The 16,954-nt window shown below is 42.8% G+C and overlaps 1 protein-coding gene across 4 annotated transcripts in view; it reads left to right on the plus strand.

Annotated features, from left to right (window-relative positions):
* The window catches only part of LOC115646924 (carbonic anhydrase 13-like), a 31,397-nt gene extending 21,063 nt beyond the window's left edge, over positions 1–10,334 (plus strand). Inside the window, exons 4-9 of one of the 4 annotated variants that reach the window (XM_030553387.1) lie at positions 136–142; positions 2,944–2,975; positions 3,071–3,166; positions 3,918–3,980; positions 5,105–5,260; positions 9,661–10,334. In XM_030553387.1, coding sequence (XP_030409247.1) covers positions 136–142; positions 2,944–2,975; positions 3,071–3,166; positions 3,918–3,980; positions 5,105–5,260; positions 9,661–9,774 — 468 coding nt within the window. In that variant the 3' untranslated portion in view covers positions 9,775–10,334. Of the gene's footprint in view, positions 1–135; positions 172–2,943; positions 2,976–3,070; positions 3,167–3,917; positions 3,981–5,104; positions 5,261–9,660 lie in introns of all 4 variants that reach the window. The other 3 variants (XM_030553390.1, XM_030553388.1, XM_030553389.1) reach the window with 3 other exon arrangements.
* Positions 10,335–16,954: the final 6,620 nt, after the last annotated feature.

Genomic DNA, 16,954 nt, shown 5'->3' on the forward strand with positions numbered 1-16,954 from the left:
ATATATGTACAAAGTCCTGATCAGTATTTTATTGGAAATGCTATAGAGGACAGTGGTAAGAAAAAACAATCAATTTTTCTACCACTGGTGGGGAAAGTGACATTTGCAGTGTTTAAAGGCTTATGTTTTCCACAGGAACCAGGTGAGATGGAGTATAAAGAATTAATAGAGGTGCTTAAAAACATTATGTACCAAAACCAAATTTCTAGCTGAAAAAAAAAAAATAAGTTCCATCTCAAAAACCAAATGGAAGGAGAAAATATCTCTGAATTTCTAGCCAGTCTAAAAAGCTACCCACTACTTGTTATTTTGGTAACTTTCTGCAAGAAGCACTTTAGACATCATTTTGGTTTTGGGATAAGGAAACCAGAATTAAGATCGAGGCTGCTGAGCACTGGTCATGCAGAAGAAATACCTCAGGAGATGAGAATGCTGTTTCAGTGCTGAACTTCCTGAAGAAAATGCTCTAACAAATCAAGAAAGCACCTCTGCCAAATTGGCACATGCTAGAAGAAAGAGTTCACAAGCAAAGAAGACTACTTGGCTTGCCTCATGTCAGAGGACATCAGGAAATAGGAGGGCTCCCCAGTCCTGTTGCGTTGTGACATCGCATTGGCCAGACCAAGTTCTCTTCAACAAGCTGCAGTGCAGGAGCGGTGGTAAGATGGGATACATCCCTTAAAAGAGAAGTCACAAGCCATTCAGAATGGGGCTCTACCCCAAAATGTTTCACAGTTCTTGTTTGTTTTTGTTTGTTTGTTTGTTTTTTTGCAAAATTATAGGGAGTAGTGTGGTTTATTTAGCTGTGAGGATTTTACTTTTTGTCCTTTCTTGTTTGTTGTTTTTAATTCACAATAAAAGTCATTCCGACTGAAAGTATCTGTTTCCTCTTTGTGTATGCAAACTATAACATTTTAAAAGTTATTCAATCTAGCTTTTGTGAATCTAAAATCGTGAATGGTCCGATGGTGACATTGTAAGCTCCAGAATACTAACATGCATACATGTGCACACAGAATGGTCTATTGGACTGAGAAGTGAGGTATGAATTCCTATATTCTATTTCTGGTCTTAATACTACTACTTTGGACTTCTGTGATAGCTTTCCTACAAGAATATCTAAGGGCTTGTCTATGCAGGGAAGCTATTGTTAAATAAGCTAGGGTATGAATTTAAAGATTAATAGCTATTCTGTACTAACTCCCCAACTGGACACTCTTACTCTGCACTGAGAGCACCTGGGTGCAATTTAGCTTCACTTCCAAAATGTATTAAGCTACTCCACACTCAGACACTCTTTGTGTGGAATAAGATTGTCCACACAGGAGCTATTCTGTGCTAGCTATTCTGGGCTATTTCCCCATGTAGACAAGTCATAAAGCCACAATACAGTGACACACTTAAGCATGTGTTTAACTGTAAGCGTGAAGCTATTTCCATTGACTTGAATTGGATTTTTCACATGCTTAAAGGTAAACTTATGCTTATGTACTTTGCTGGTTTGGGGCCTAAGAGCTTAACAAACATTAATTATGCCTCACAACACCAAGTATTATACCCATTTTACAGATAGGGGAACCTTAAGGCCAAGTCCGTGTCTGAGGCAGGATCTAGAACCAAGATCTCTGAGACCCCTGTTTTATCCACAAGACCACACAGCCTCCCATGCAGTTCCTTCAGGCAAGCCATTAAGACCATGTTTTCTAAGGAGGCCTTTATTTCTGGTGTCCCCAGTTTTTCTGTGTTCGCCTGGAGCTCAACAAGCATGGCTTCAAATGAAGTCACTGGGGGCAACAAATTCTCAGCGGTTCTGAAAACCTAAAGATGGACCCAAAATTAAAAGCCTCTTTTGAAAAATTTGATCTTCAACTACTCTGAGTTTATAGACTCTAGTTAGTTAGTTAGTAAATCTTATGAGATTAATTAGATAATGTTTGTACAGTACTTCAAAAATAAGTGCTATATAAGAATTACTTTGTGTACATTCAACGGCATGGTAGTGCAGAGAACAGCAGTACTCTGCACAAGGGAGGAGAGACATCTGACTCTGTGACTTGGCTCCTTCCGTAGAGACTTGAGGACTCCTGACAGGGGAATACGAACATGACTTTAGGGAGCATGGCTTGGTAGAAGGGGTTGGAGGGCACTGGGGCAAAGATCACTTTGTTGTTTGCCTGGCCAAATCTTGGCAATCCTAGGACTGGCCAGAGTGGATCTTCCAAACTTTGGACCAGTCTGCATGGAGCATCCAAGCAATTACACATCAAACAAACGAAGCATTGCTCGTTACAAATGTACCACAAAACATGCCCAGTCAGAAATCAATTGGAAAAGCAGGTGCTCAGCACGTCTGAAGATCAGGCCACTTTCATTTAGATGCCTAAATACAAAAGCTGCTAATTTTTTTTCTCCAAACTTCAAGTTTTCTTTGAAAAATTTTCATAAAAAATTAAATTTGAGAAAAAAGAGGGGAGGAGGGAGATTGTTTTTGTGAAAATTTCATATCCCATCCCCCTCCTCATTTCATGATCAGCTGTATAGCTGATCAGTGTGTTGCTGAAATTTTGACTGAGGAAATGGGAGGGAAGGGGAAAATGCTGATGACGTTTGCATAATTTTATTCCACCACTTATTTTTACCAGCTCTACTAAATGTGGATTTAAGAGCCTAACTTTAGCCTTCAGTGTTTGAAAATTTTGGCCTATGAAATTTCAGTGTTTCCCAATATTTAGAACAGTGAGTATCCACAGTATTTCAGATACTGTGGTGGTGGTATCTGTTGCTAAATTTTGACTTTTAATAGTAACTGCTGTACCTGGAATGTAAAAATGCTGTTAATTGTGCCATTCTCATATCTGTTCAAATCCCAGCCACATTAGTGTTTGTTGTTGCCCTTTGTATGATTATATATTTCCAGATTTCAATAAACATAAATATTTGCAGCTGGAAAATTGAATGCATCTGAATATAAACAGGTGAAGTAGAAACCTCAACACTAGTAAAATTGCATGTTAATTGTAATTGCACCAGTTAAGTGGGAATTGACACTATTTGTGCTTTTGCCTTTCAGCTTCATGTGGTTCACTGGAACTCAGACAAATATTCCACTTTTGTTGAGGCTGCTCGGCAGCGGGATGGATTGGCTGTCATGGCAGTATTTCTAAAGGTAAGCAACGATTGCTTTATCCCTTTTAATAAATCTGTGTTATAAGCTTAAACAACAAAACTGGTATTCTGTAGCAAATATCCTTTTACCCATAATTCCACAGCAGCAAAAATATGAAGGCAAAAACCACATGCCTAATTTTTAATGTGTTTGTAATAGTAGATTGCTGCACCACCTGGAAAACACCAAAATTCATAGCATTTAAGACTAGAAGGACCATTGGATCATTTAGTCTGACCTCCTGTATATCGCAGGCCATTAAATTCACCCAGGCACTTCTGTAGACCCAATAATGTGTGTTTTTTCTAAAGCAAATCTTCCAGAAAGCACTAGTTTTGATTTGAAGCTATCAAGAGATGGAGAATTCACCACTTCCCATAGCCGTTTGTTCCAATGGTGAATTGCTTCTTTTCTGTCTAGAGAGGAAAACAAACATTAGAGGATTTCCTTAAAATCTCTGAACAAGATTATGCCTCATACACTTGATAACCTGCTCATTCTAGGATAAAAAAAATCACCCCTTCCCACGGCCTCACTGACTTTGTGCAAGGAGCCATATAGAGTTCCAGGTTGTTTTAATTAATAATGGCCTGACACTACATCCATTGATGTTTATCAGAGTTTTACCGTTAACTTCATTGGGTGAAGGATCAGGCCTATGTGAAAAACTTTAAAATTAAACATTAATAAGTGAGAAGTGAATGCATATTCTTCCCTCGAGAGTATGATCTTTGACTCTTTGCCTTTACAGATTGGTGAATGTAACTCTCAGCTGAAGAAAATTACTGACCGTTTGGATGCCATTAGAGCCAAGGTGAAGTAATTCTCCTAAAATTCTCCAGTACTTCTGCTGCTGTTCTTTTTCTTCCATGCTTCACATTCACATTCCTTAGGCATTTACAGCCGGTAAACAAGGATTAGCTCTGATTTGGGGCAGTTTAGGGGTACTTTTGCTGGATTAAGTCAGGCGCAAACCAGCACATTGTACAATGCAGAGGGAGGGGAGAACATTAATTAGCTGTAATATTTAATCCCTGACAACTAACATTATCATCAAGATCACTGACATTGGATAATTGCACATTTTATTTTTGTGGAGTTCCCTCCCCCGCAAAAATGTGGAGAGTTGAGACATTTTCTCACTTGTTTTATCGGAGGAGAAAAGGATCGTGTTCCCTTCGATTAGCACATGGAGTGGCCTTGCATGCGTTAATTGGCCCTCCATATGTGAGGGGGGCAGTTATCCCTGTGACACCAAACCCTGCAGAGGCCTCTCTCTTGGTCCAAAAATCCACATGGGGACGGAAGGCATGGATGGGTGGGCCAGGGAGGTGTGAGTGGGCTGGTGCCAGGTGGAGAAGACACAGATTGCCATCCCACCAGCTCTCCAGACATTCCAAGCAAAAGAGAATACATCCAGATGTTGTATTATTTTTACATCAGAGCCCCCATCACTAGGCTGTTCGTAGTCACCAGGAGTGCCTGGTAATATGGCTTCAGTGGAACCCAGCTGTCACCAGAAGGAACACTAGGGGCAGATCTGCTGTAGGGGCACAGGACCTTCACATGGGTGGCTTTGGCCCACTCCCCTCCCTAGGTTTCAGAGCCTAAGCTGCAACAGCTACACAGCTATTTTTAGCATGGTAGCTCAAGCCCAAGTCTGTGGACCCGGGTTGGGAGGCTCACTGCCGTGAGCTGTGTAGATGTACCTCTGTGATCCTCCAGAGCCATGCAAACCTTGCTCCCACCAATGGAACAATCTCCAACAGTTTTTCTCTCCATAATTCTCCTTTGGCATGATTAGTGGGGGGAGATCCTGCTTGACACTTTTAAATAAACAAAATGTTCTGACACTAAAAAGAAATTAACTAGACTGCAAAATAAGTGGTTGCTAAATGTGGTGGTTCTGGGTTAGAATGTGCATGCTTCTTTTTCCAGGGTAAACAAGCACTATTCACAAACTTTGACCCTTCCTGTTTGCTTCCTCACTCTCTGGACTACTGGACTTATCTTGGCTCTCTTACTGTTCCACCTCTTCTTGAAAGTGTCATCTGGATAATTCTCAGAGAGCCTATAACTGTTTCCTCTGAGCAGGTACACTTTGATCCCCCCCAACCCTTCAAATATAATGTTTTTAAAAGTGAATTATGGTTTAAAATGATACTCTCAAGACTATTTTATTTATAGCTTTAGATATTTAATTAATTATGACATTTCTTACCCTACCAAATTTTGTGCTTTACATTTTTGTCTTGAGTTTCTAGAGAAATTTGAAATTAACATGAATTTTTGTTGACTTCCGTTGGCCATCAGAATGATCAAGTATTATTATTAAAATGTTTTGAAATTAAAAAAAATGGTTTGGGAGCTACAAATTGGGGAAAATGCAAGAAAGAAACTGATAGTTAATTTCATTTGAAGGTTCTGGACCACTTGAGTTTCATTCCGTAGATTTTACCATCTCCAAAATGCCGCTATTCATTTATTTCTTTGTATTTAACTCATTCATTATAGAATTCCAATTCAGCAAATAGCCAGATAAATACAGAGCGTTTCCTACTAGATACCAAGAGTATGAAATTTGGTCAATCTAAATACTGTAGTTACTACTAATAACTAGTTCTTAACAATCAGGCTAAGTGAATGTAGGAGAGGGATGAGCACACCACTTGGAACTGCCCTTTATATTTCTCATGTTACATACAGCTGTAAAATTGACCTTCTGGCTATATATTTGTGGATCAACAGTGACATCCAATGGTTACTGAAGTTAATACTCTGAGGCAGTGGAGATGCTAAAGGGAATATAATTTTCCAATTTCTACTATTAGAATTTGGTAACCAGTGCTGCTGTTAGGGGGTATCATTACTCCAGTTGTCATATAAAAAACTTGTGGCTTTTATCACACCTTGGTATTTACCTGTTCCATGTTATAGATGGTAATTAACAGTAAAATTAACTGTTCTGGGCCAAATAATGCCACCCTTCCAACCTTACCAATGAATAGCCTCGCTGAGCCATCCTGTAGCTCAGACTAATCCCTTAGCAGAACTATAATTAAGGGGAGTAAGATTGTCCCACTGAGCGATGCTACTCAGTGTGATTAAGATGGGTAGAATGTGGCATGGCCCACTAGCTGCTAAGTTTTAAATGATGTGGTTTGATCAGTATCTCTTTGCTGGTGGATACTAAAGATGAAATTCTGGGCCCGCTGAAATCAGAAGCAAAACTCCCATTGACTTCAGTGGGCCAGGATCTCAACCTAGAATCATTATCTCTCAAGAGAGTTCAAATACTCAAAAGAAGAGCTGGGAAGTTTAAAGGTCACGTGAAGGGTAGACTTCTGTTTATGTTTAACGTTTTTCCTTTGAGTAGCATTTTACTAAGAATGAAAGAACTAGTTCAGAAGAAATAAGAACTGACCTTAATCTTTGATCAAAATGCAAATCAGATGTTTCAGTGGATAGGACATCTGTGAGAGAATCAAGAGACATTGAGCTCCAGGAACAGCTGGCCCTGAACAAGTCACTAACGCACTTAGTGCTCACCTTACCCATCTGTAAAATAGGCATAATGCTTACTGGGCTTGGTAAAGCTCTTAAAGATGAAAAGGTGCTATATATGTATTCAGTAAGATGATTATTACTGCTGTCCAAAGTTCAGATCCAGACCTGAACTTCCCAAATCCAAAGTTTTGATTTGGCATAATCTCTAGTTAAAATATTTTAAAAGTGAAATGTTGCATGGAACAGGGAACATGTATACCATTTTTAGGGAATGAAATATCAATATCTGATGCAACACATTACTTCATTTCTAACTATGTATTATTTCAAATTCGATCTATCCTGTCTAGTGTGATATTTTATATGTTCTATAATTAAATACAAAAAATTGTTTATTACCTATTATTTGTTTCTAGTAGTGTCCACAATGTGCCATGTGCTGTACAAACATAAAAGAAGTCAAAGTTCATGCCTTGACTGGTACTACTTTGCAATTTGATTGTTAACTCTTCATTTTTATATTTTTTTTCTTAGAAGCTTAAAATACAATTTCTTCCTCTATTGATTTTATTCTTTTCCACTAAGGAAATGTTTTAAAAATAAAGAAATAAATGTCAGTTTCCAGCTTCCAGTGAGTTACAAGAAACATCAGTATGGAAAAAATGCCTTAATTTTTTTAATAGTAACTTGAAAGGGAGAGTTATTTTGTTTTTTACATTTTTTGTTAATTAATTGCTTAATGAAAATTAATTTATTCTCAGATACATTTTCCTAATTGAGCATGCCATGTTATTAGTTACTTAAACACTTTAATTAACATAGTGATGCATATTCTTAACTTTTTGGGTTTTGTCAGTGAAGTGTCCTGCTGATTAAACCTTGATTAAAGAAGTATGAGTCAGTAGTTTCTGTTTTTATTCTGTCGAATGAAGCACTGACATACATGGTAAGGCTGTGAGTTTGGAAATCTGGATGTATTACGCAACTTATACTGTTTTGCCTAAGTAGTACATAAGCATCACCACCCTATTTACATACTTTTCCCTCCCTTGCCACTGTCAATCCATCATTTCCATCTGCTTCGGTTCAAGTTTTTCCCTAGCTTTCCATCCCCACCCCACCTCCTGAGCTAGCTTCCCCCTTGAGTTCCTCCACCTTCTCTTCCTTCCCCCTCCTAAGTTCCCCATCTGCCCCAACCCCATTTTGAGTATTCCCAATGTAACCCTCTGGTTCTCCCCTGTACCTGGAGCTTCCCTCACCCCCCCAGAATATGGTCTGTGCCCAGTCTGTGGCCTAAAGGTTTGAGTAGAGTGACCCTCACTCTGTGTATCCCCTCCCAGTGCTGCTGTTCTAGCCATATTTCTAGGCTCAGAGACAGGCTGTCTAATTCTAGGGAGCTCTGTTGTGAGGGCACACCTGCAGCTGGATCTTTATGCTTAGAATCCAGACTGTAAGTATAGAGAAGCAGCCTAGTGTGCCTCTCTCTCTCTTTCCTACTTGGGAGCGTGTTGCTCAGGAGCCTAAGAGGCGACAATAAGGCCTGGTCCACACTTAAAAAGTTAGGTGGACATAGCTATGACGTTCATGGGTTTGGAAGTAAAACCTTAGCTATACCGTCCTACCCCCCTGCCCAGTGTAGACATATCTGTGTTGACAGATGAATATTTTCATCAACCTTGCTCCCATCATTGCTCCCATCATTCGAGGAGGTGGAGTTCCTGCAGCAATGGAAAAATCTCTTCCTTTGGTGTAGGATGCGTCTACGTTAACAGATTATGCCAACGTAGCTTTGAAAACATGGCTATGCTGGTATAGTCTCTGAAGTGTAGAAATACCCTGAGAATGGGACTCTCCTGGCTAGTCCTGAAGCCTTATGGGCACTGACTGTGGGCTTGATTCTCTACTCTCTTCTGAGGCACAGCCCAAAGCAAAAGGCAGTGACTTACTGAAATCAATGGGAGTAGTAGGAGTAAGTTTCTACTCAATGTGAGGAAGTAACAGAATCTGGTCATCAGTGATTTTCTACCCTCTGCTGCCTCTCCCAGATAACTACCTTAATAACCACTTTATTGGGGATGCTCATTTTCTGAAGGAAGTTTGTCCCCCCTCCTCCCAGACAATGACCCTGCCATAACATACCATATATCCACTATCAGAATCATGACTTTTGTGCTGCCCTGCTAATGGTAACTAAATAAAGGAAATCAGTCTGAAGCAAGCTAGTGTATAAAACTAATAACTACTCACAATAGGTCAGATTAGCAAGGTTCAGATCTGGAATCAAATCCAGATCTAAATGCCCTCACAGTTCATAATTATTTGCACTGGGTGTTCCAGTTTGCCGTATTGCTGAGATAAATCCAAATTGTGAAGTTTGGATAGAGATTTAAACATTTCCTAATTGTAAGTGTGTGTGAGAGAGAAAGCTTGGATCAGATATTTTGGTTTGGGCTCATCTCTAGTAATTATTATTTGCTTTGTGTTGTGTGCCAAGTGGATGATGTAAAAAATGGTAACTAGAGAAGTGTTTTGTAGCACAGCATCCATCATTCTTCACTGATGGTGATATTTCTGAATCATGAGGACATACAATCAGATTTTGTTTGCCTGCTCATGTTGTCGTCCAGGCAATCCGTATGCGGGGAAAAAAAAATTAGTGGGAACGATGCTGGCCTTTGGACTGAAAATAGGGTGCAGAAATCTTAAGAGAATTCTTTTTAGGCTTCAGGTTAGGAAAGATCAAGTGTGAATACCATATTATACCCAGACAATGCCTGAAACAACACTCACAAAATGTAAATGAAAAACAATAGCTAACAGGAATAAGGGCTGAAATGGCCATTCCACACGTGCTCTAGACAATGCAATCCCCATACTTCTTGGCAAAATAAAGTTGACAAGTACGTTCATGTTTTTTACTTAGAATTCTTCATTTAGCCTTAGCTTGACAATTCTCTGCTGAACTCTAAACCTCTTTTCATCTGCAGATAGCCAAATTCCGCAGCCTTCTGTGTACTGCTGAGGGAGAGGCAGCCTGCTGCATGCTGAGAAACTACCGGCCACCACAGCCTTTAAAGGGACGGGAAGTCAGAAGGAATTAAGGAGTAAAGCAAGAATCAGCCACTGCTGAGACCACTTAGGAGGCTGAATTAGTTTTTAATAATGATATGCTTTGTGCCTAATGAATAGGTATTATTTTATTATTCAGTTACAATGCAGTCATTTCAGTAAGACAAATATGTCCTGACTTGTAGCATTTGGGCCGATTTTTACCTGATTTGAATGGGTTTTGCCCCTGTTGGTACGTGTGCATTGTGGTGTTAGTGTTTGCAGCAGAGCTTACTGAACAATTTCGTTTCAGTCTGTGCATGTGAATGCAATCATACATACTGAGTGCTGAGCAACTCCTGCAAGATATTGGATACTCTCAACTCCCTTTCATGTCAGTTGCAGTTGAGGATACATAGCCCCCTGAAGGGCTAAACCCATTTTTTTAACACCATAAATCTTTCTTTAGGGACTAGACTGGCCTCTTCCTTTAATTTTCAAGGAGAACTTAGTATTTCAAAGCTGGTAGGATTTCATTACTGATCATAAGCAAAGTGATCCTGTTTAAGCTGGGACGCCATGATAGATTTACCAAAAAATATAGTATCACTAATGACATTTAACCCATAAAGTATACAAATGTATTCACAGGCATTGACTTCTTCCGGGCCCTAGGGGTGCTTAACCCCCCACTCTGACCCAGGCCCCGCTCCCACATGACCCTTTCACCCAAACCCCTGCTCTGCCTCTTCCCACCCACATCCCAGGCACTGCCTGCCTCTCACCCCTTCCCCCAAACTCTGTCCCGCCTCTTCCAACCCCTACTCCACCTCCGCCCCACCACTTCCCACTCAGTTCTGCCACTTCCCTCGAGTGTGCCCCCATCCTTGCTTCTCCCCAGGGCCTCTTGTATGCTGCGGAACAGCTGACTGCAGCAGGTGGGAGGCGCTGGGAGGAAGGGGGAGAAGTTGATCAGTGGGGCACCAGCAGATAGTAGGTACTGAGGGGAAGGGAGGGAGCTGGCTGCCGGTGAGTGCAGTGCACCTGCTATTTTTTTTCCATGGATGTTCCAGCCCTGGAGTAATCACGGAGTCAGTGCCTATGAATGTATTACAATTGTTTTGACTGCATCATAGGAGTGCTGGTATATTAGCAATACGATGCTAGTAAGCAATATGCAATCATATCAGATGGATTCTGTATGCCCAAATTCTACCTCATGTAAGCCAGACAGTTCCTGGCCCCTATAGGGGCATGCAAGGGGGAAGGACGCATGAAGCCTCCCTCCCTTGCATCTCTCACCCAGAAGGTGAGCATGGTCTGGAACATGTCTGTAGAATGTATTTGACATGATCCCATATTGCTTAACATGCGTTCCTAACACTCGAACGTGCACTAACCACTTCAGAAGATGGCGCTGCCTCCTCTTGTCCCATCCTGCTTCCTACCAGCCAGCTCTCCTGGCCAGGGACACAGAGCATGCTGTACACCATTGCCAGAAAAGAGAACACCCCATACTGAAGATATTATACTTCTCTGATGTGTAATGCTTCCATGTACTGCTGGAGCACTGCCCCATGCTGAGGGTTCTCTGTCAGACATAGCTGAGCCCGACAGAGTTGCATTTAATTCACATGACAAACCCCCCCTATGTTTATCAGAGGGGTAGCCATGTTAGTCTGTATCCACAAAAACAACAAGGAGTCCAGTGACACATTAAAGACTAACAGATTTATTTGGGCATAAGCTTTCATGGGCAAAATCCCCACTTCTTCAGATACAAGAAGTGGGGGTTTTACCCCCAAAAGCTTATGCCCAAATAAATCTGTTAGTCTTTAAGGTGCCACCAGACTCCTCATTGTTTCCCCCTACATTTAGATAAAGTTAAAGATCTGACACATTCACAATTCCCAGTTAACAGGGCATATTAGGGTGATGTCCCACGATGCCCATGGATTGGAAGCTTAGGCTTTACCTGTGAATCGCCTTTGAGCTTGTGTTTCTCTCAGATGCTTTTCATTGTTGGAATGTAATTTTTATTAAGGCAATTTTCTTCTTTTGTTTTTAGTGAACTAGCTGTAGCCCTCAAAATAGGAAAATTATGGCCTAAACTGTCCCTTCTGCTTCTGTAAGCAAAGGGAACTGAAATCTCAGTAGCTCTTTCCTGTCAATCCTTTTCCTTCAGCACTTCTTCACTGGTCTTCTGCAGAGTTGGTGCCATGCCTTGTTTTGAGAACAGAGCTGGATGTTGATGGGAGTGGAGCAAAGGACCAGCCACTCTCTACAGCACCTTCCCTGTTGAACCTGTGGATTTCTGCTCAAAAATCCAATCAGGATTTAATGCCGCGTGAAGTGGTGGTAAATCCCCCTGACTCTCTTCAGGGCTGTACCTCTGAAGCCAAGGGAGAATCAGGAAGTGGTCACACAACTCCTGCAGGATTGGGAGGAAGTGTCAGAGCAGCCACATGGAGGGAAAAGCCACCCTTCCATGCAACTATTTCTTTCTCCAAGATGCCTAGGACTGTAGGTTTTGTAGGCTGCACCTCTTGCCTCCTCCATTGGTATTGTCACCCATCCTCCAGGAGGGGAAAATTGAGCAAGGCCAACCTTGCAGAGATTCCCAAGTCCCTTGTATTCCTCTATAAATAAATAGGTTGTTTAGATAGATAAGTAAGTCTTATTGTTCTCTCCTCCACTCCAGTAGAGTGCCTCCTCTAAAAGGGAGCTTAAGTTGCTTCTGTTACTGCAGGTCCTCTCACTGCAATACAGTATTTTGAGCAGTGAGAAAAAGAAAACTGGCTATGGGAGAAGCAATAGAGCCAATGCAGCAGCAGGAGCTGTGGACAAGAATGGCCAAATGTAAAACCTGCAGGCACTTTTTTTTCAGTCCCCGCTAACTAGGATAGGCAGGAGGACCCAGGTAGATATAAAAAGTCTTGAGTGTGGTCTCAAATGACAAGAATATGTGTAGAGTATAATTGCTGGCATGTGTGTTTTTTTCACTTTCTTTTTTGATCTGATGTTGCATCTGGTATGTTTCCCTGTCATGTGAGTAGCTGCAGAACATGATGAATGAAGTTTACACATTATGTAAAGGGCGCTAAAGAACTGATTTGCCTGAGGACAGGAATAATGAGGCTACTACTGTGTGTGTTCATATTAGAAATAAAATAAGTTTTAGCTGTTTTTCCTGCATTGAAAATAAATAGTGGAGCGGATAGAGTGGTTTGATATTTGTAAGGATTTTATCAAATAAAAACAGATATTGTCAATGTGTCTTGTACTTCCCACTGAATAAACTGGAGTTTGTCGACAGCCTACAGATTTGCCTAGATGCCTACAGCCAAGCTTGTGGTTCAGTTTCAGCATTTGCTTCTCAACTCTAGTTTGTGATCAATCTGAAGACAAAGTAGTTGAAAATAAGTCTAGAGTAGATATTGTTAACTGGATCTAAGTGAAGTGTCTTGGGCAGTATTAGGTCATCCAATAGTTGGCACTCTTTATTTTAGTACAATGCGTCTAAAATATTGTGGTGCCCTATTAGTTGCTGAGACATACTGCAACTGAGCAGGCAATTCTAAAACATGGACCTCCTCTGCCTCTTAGCAGTGGCTTTGTTAGCTATATTGATTGTGTTGGCCTCCTTCTGTGTTTGGGACTTGATACCGAGAAGTATAAAATGTGCAGTCACCCAAAAGATGAAGAGCATTTGCTGAGAACTGGAGCTGTTAGGAACAACATGTAGCTGGGTGGCTGGTTGCCACAAGACTTTTATTTTCAGAATTAAACAGACCCTTGGCTCCAGGACCTGAGTGAGGCAGGGGAGCTTTATGATTCTCAGGGCTGTCAAAGGCCATTTCCAATGCCGACACAATTTAGAGCAGCCTCAAGACTGTTGTTACTTGGGCCTGGTGGCCCCAACCTCCAAGGAGCTGTTTCAGCAGCTGGAGATCCTGGATCAAGAATGCAGTCCAGCCACCTTCCCTTTCTACCAGTCCTTCCCCTAACATGCCTCCATGTTGGGGCCTGTGAGAGTGTTGGTGTGGAGTTAGCTGTGCCAATGCTTCAGCAGTTGGGAATTTCATTACACTGAGGGAATCCCCAGAAGCTGATTAAATGGGCTTTAAAGCCCCTTTAACCTTTCTTTACCATACTGGTGGTGCATAGTCAGGGCCAGAATCTAGCCCACTTTTTTTATTTAACAGAATGGTAAAATAACACTTGGAGCTCAACTGTGCCACTACTGCACCCTTTTGTGGGTTGTGTCCTGTTACCTGTCTTGCATCCAGTCATCTCTGCTGCCTGCTGATGTGGGAGCAGGGGAGTTCCACTGCCTCCCAGCCCCTTTGAGGTACTGTGCTCCTGCAGGGGAGGAAGGTGGGGGAGCAGTTCCTTTGGGGAGTGTAGGGTCTGCAGTTTGGTTTGGTACCTTTGTGGGCTGCACAAAGTAGTGAAGACCCCTAGAACCTTCCCTTCCTCAGGCTCTGCAGCTGCAACAATGCCAGGAAGAATCTGGCCTTTACATCTCATATTTTTGTAGGACCGTTGCTTTTCTGTGGATGTGTGGAGGGGAGGGAGAGGGTAGAGTCACAATGTCTCTCTCCCTTTGTATGGACCATGCAGAATTCAAGTCCCCGAGCTCATGGCAATGCAGGTTCTGCTTCCTTCTCTTCTCGTGGGTACATGGTGCCCCACTGAGGGTGGGAAGGAGGCATGGCCATGGTTCCACCCCCAATGCAGCAGCTAGTAGAGCTGCCCAGCTATGCAGGAACAGGGGGGAAGAAAGCTGCACCCTATTAGATGGCAGCCAGGAGCATGCTCACTCCAGCAGAATGTTTCTTGGTGCTCCTCCAGGGGTAATGCATCTTCCCACAGCCCTTTAAGAGGCTCTGCCTAAATGACCCAGTCAAGCAGATCACTTTCTCTGGGTCAGATCCTGCAGCTTTTACCCACAGAGAAAGCAGGCATTAACCAATGGAACAATGTATGAAAGAGTAGATGCTTTTCTAATAGATCTGCTCTGTGAATTATTTTGGAGAAGTTCTGTGGCCTGTGCTGTAGAGGACAGGCTAGATGATCAAAATGGTCCCTTCTGGCCTTGGAAACTATGAATCTACGAAAAGTGCAGGATGAAGTTCTAAAATAGAACCATACTTTGGTAAAGGGGCAGAAGGATGAGCATAGGCTGCTCTAGCTATAGACAGACTAGGCAGTTGCCCGCAGTGGCAGTGGCAAGGGATGATGCTGGCAGTACTGCCTTAGGGAGAGATCAGCCACCAGCCAGGGCTCCAAGGAGCAAGAAGCAGCCCTCACCTGGGCTGCTGGGGAAATGCTACTACTCCCCACCCCTAGCACAGGTAAGTTCACTGCCATGGCCATGACTCATCGCTGAGCAATTCAGAGCTACTCCTACTGGCACTCCAACTGCTGCAGGGGCTTTGGCCCCTGCAGCAACCCACCCAGCTCCATGTCAGCCCTGGCTGCCACTTCAACTCCACTATGTCCAGGATCTGAAGGTGCTACCACTGCAAATGCTGCAAGTCCGACAGTGAAGAATGCATCCAGAAAGGTGCAGGGGTTACAGAGGGCCAGTTGGGGGGTGAAGACTAGAGATGTGGGGATGTGGGCTGGGCAGCAGGTGAGGGATGCACTCTGGGGGTGCAGTGTGTGTGGGGGGGGCTGGTGGGAGGATACAGGCGGAGCTGGGGGTGTGGAGTGTGGGTGGCTGGGCAAGTGGTACAGGCTGGGAGGGATTAGGGTGCGAGTGGCTGGGCAGAGTGTGCAGTCTGGGATGGACTGGGGTTGTGGAATACAGGAAGCCATGCTGGGAACTGGCAGTGAGAGGTAGGCAAGGTGTGAGGCAGAGCCAGGCTGGGGGTTCAGGGGCCAAGGTGAGGAGACTCCCATTCTGTCCGGTGGAAAGGAACCCACTGCCCCCTGTGTGAGGGGGATCAGCGGTCCCAACCCAGGTGGCTTCATGCAGGGCAGAGGTTCTGTGCTTTCCATTAACTGGGGCCCCACACACTGGGAGCTGTCCCCACCAGGGTCTGGGTGTTGGACTGTTCCTATACCATGGGGTCTGTCACCCAAAAACCGCTGCAGCCCCAGTCCATCCCCCAAGCTCCTCCACATCTCCTTTCTCTATCACTGTAGACAACACCACCATCCTGCCTGTAAATCAGGCCAACACCCTGAGTATCATCTTCAACTTGGACGTCTCTGTAGATCCTCATCTCCAGACTAGATCTAAATCTTGTCTATTCTTTCTGCATAACGTCTCCAAGATACAGCCTTCTCTATCCATCCACTCAGCTAAAACACTTGTCCAAGCTCTGATCATCTTGTGTGTCTATTGTGGTAAAATCCTTCTCTCTGGCCTTGACAAATGCAGTCTTGTCCCATTCATATCCATTCACAATGCTGCTGCAGAGATCATGTTCTTAGCCATCACTTTGGCCATGTCGCTTCTGTCTTTGTAGCTTCCATTGTCTTCCCCTTCTCCAGCTCATCAAACAAACTAACTTTTCATGGCCCCGACTCCCACCCTGCCTATCATCTCTCATTTGCTCCAATTGGCTCAATGCCAGCCTCTGTTGTCTACTTGTTAATTTTAAAACAAGCACCTTTGTGATTTCTCCCATGCTGCCCTCACGTGTGGGAGTAGCTCACCACAAACATCCATGAAACTAATTCATTATCCCCCTGCAAAATGCTCCTCAAAACTCACCTATGCTCTGATCCCTATAAAAAACCTTGACAACGGTTGGGCTACTGGTGCACTGATACAATTGCCTATCAGGTTAGCCAATATCATCTCATTGTTTCCGTGTAATTCTCTGTCTGTCTGTATCCATCTGTTGTCTGTTTCCTTATACTTCAATTGTAAACTGTTTGGGGGCAGAGACCATCTTTTTGTTCTGTGTTTGTACAGCACCTAGCACAGAGAAGTGTCTATGCATTCTATGATTCCATGACCACGTAATCTGCTCTGGATCCCTTGCCTTGGTATGTAAGTGTTCATTTAAAAAAAATTCTTCTAGGCCTCATGACTGTGAAGAAAACCTTAAAAACAGGAAACACACGTAAACCAATGGAGTGCTGTATTCTCGACTCTGCAGACAGATTGAGATAATAGCTCTGGGAGATGTGAACTGCCTTGTTCCTCTCAGTTGACTCTGAAACCCAACGATGATATTGTAAATGACAATTAACTATTTCACTGCTGATCATTTT

The sequence above is a fragment of the Gopherus evgoodei genome, chromosome 2, assembly GCF_007399415.2.
Source record: "Gopherus evgoodei ecotype Sinaloan lineage chromosome 2, rGopEvg1_v1.p, whole genome shotgun sequence".
NCBI lineage: Eukaryota > Metazoa > Chordata > Testudines > Testudinidae > Gopherus > Gopherus evgoodei.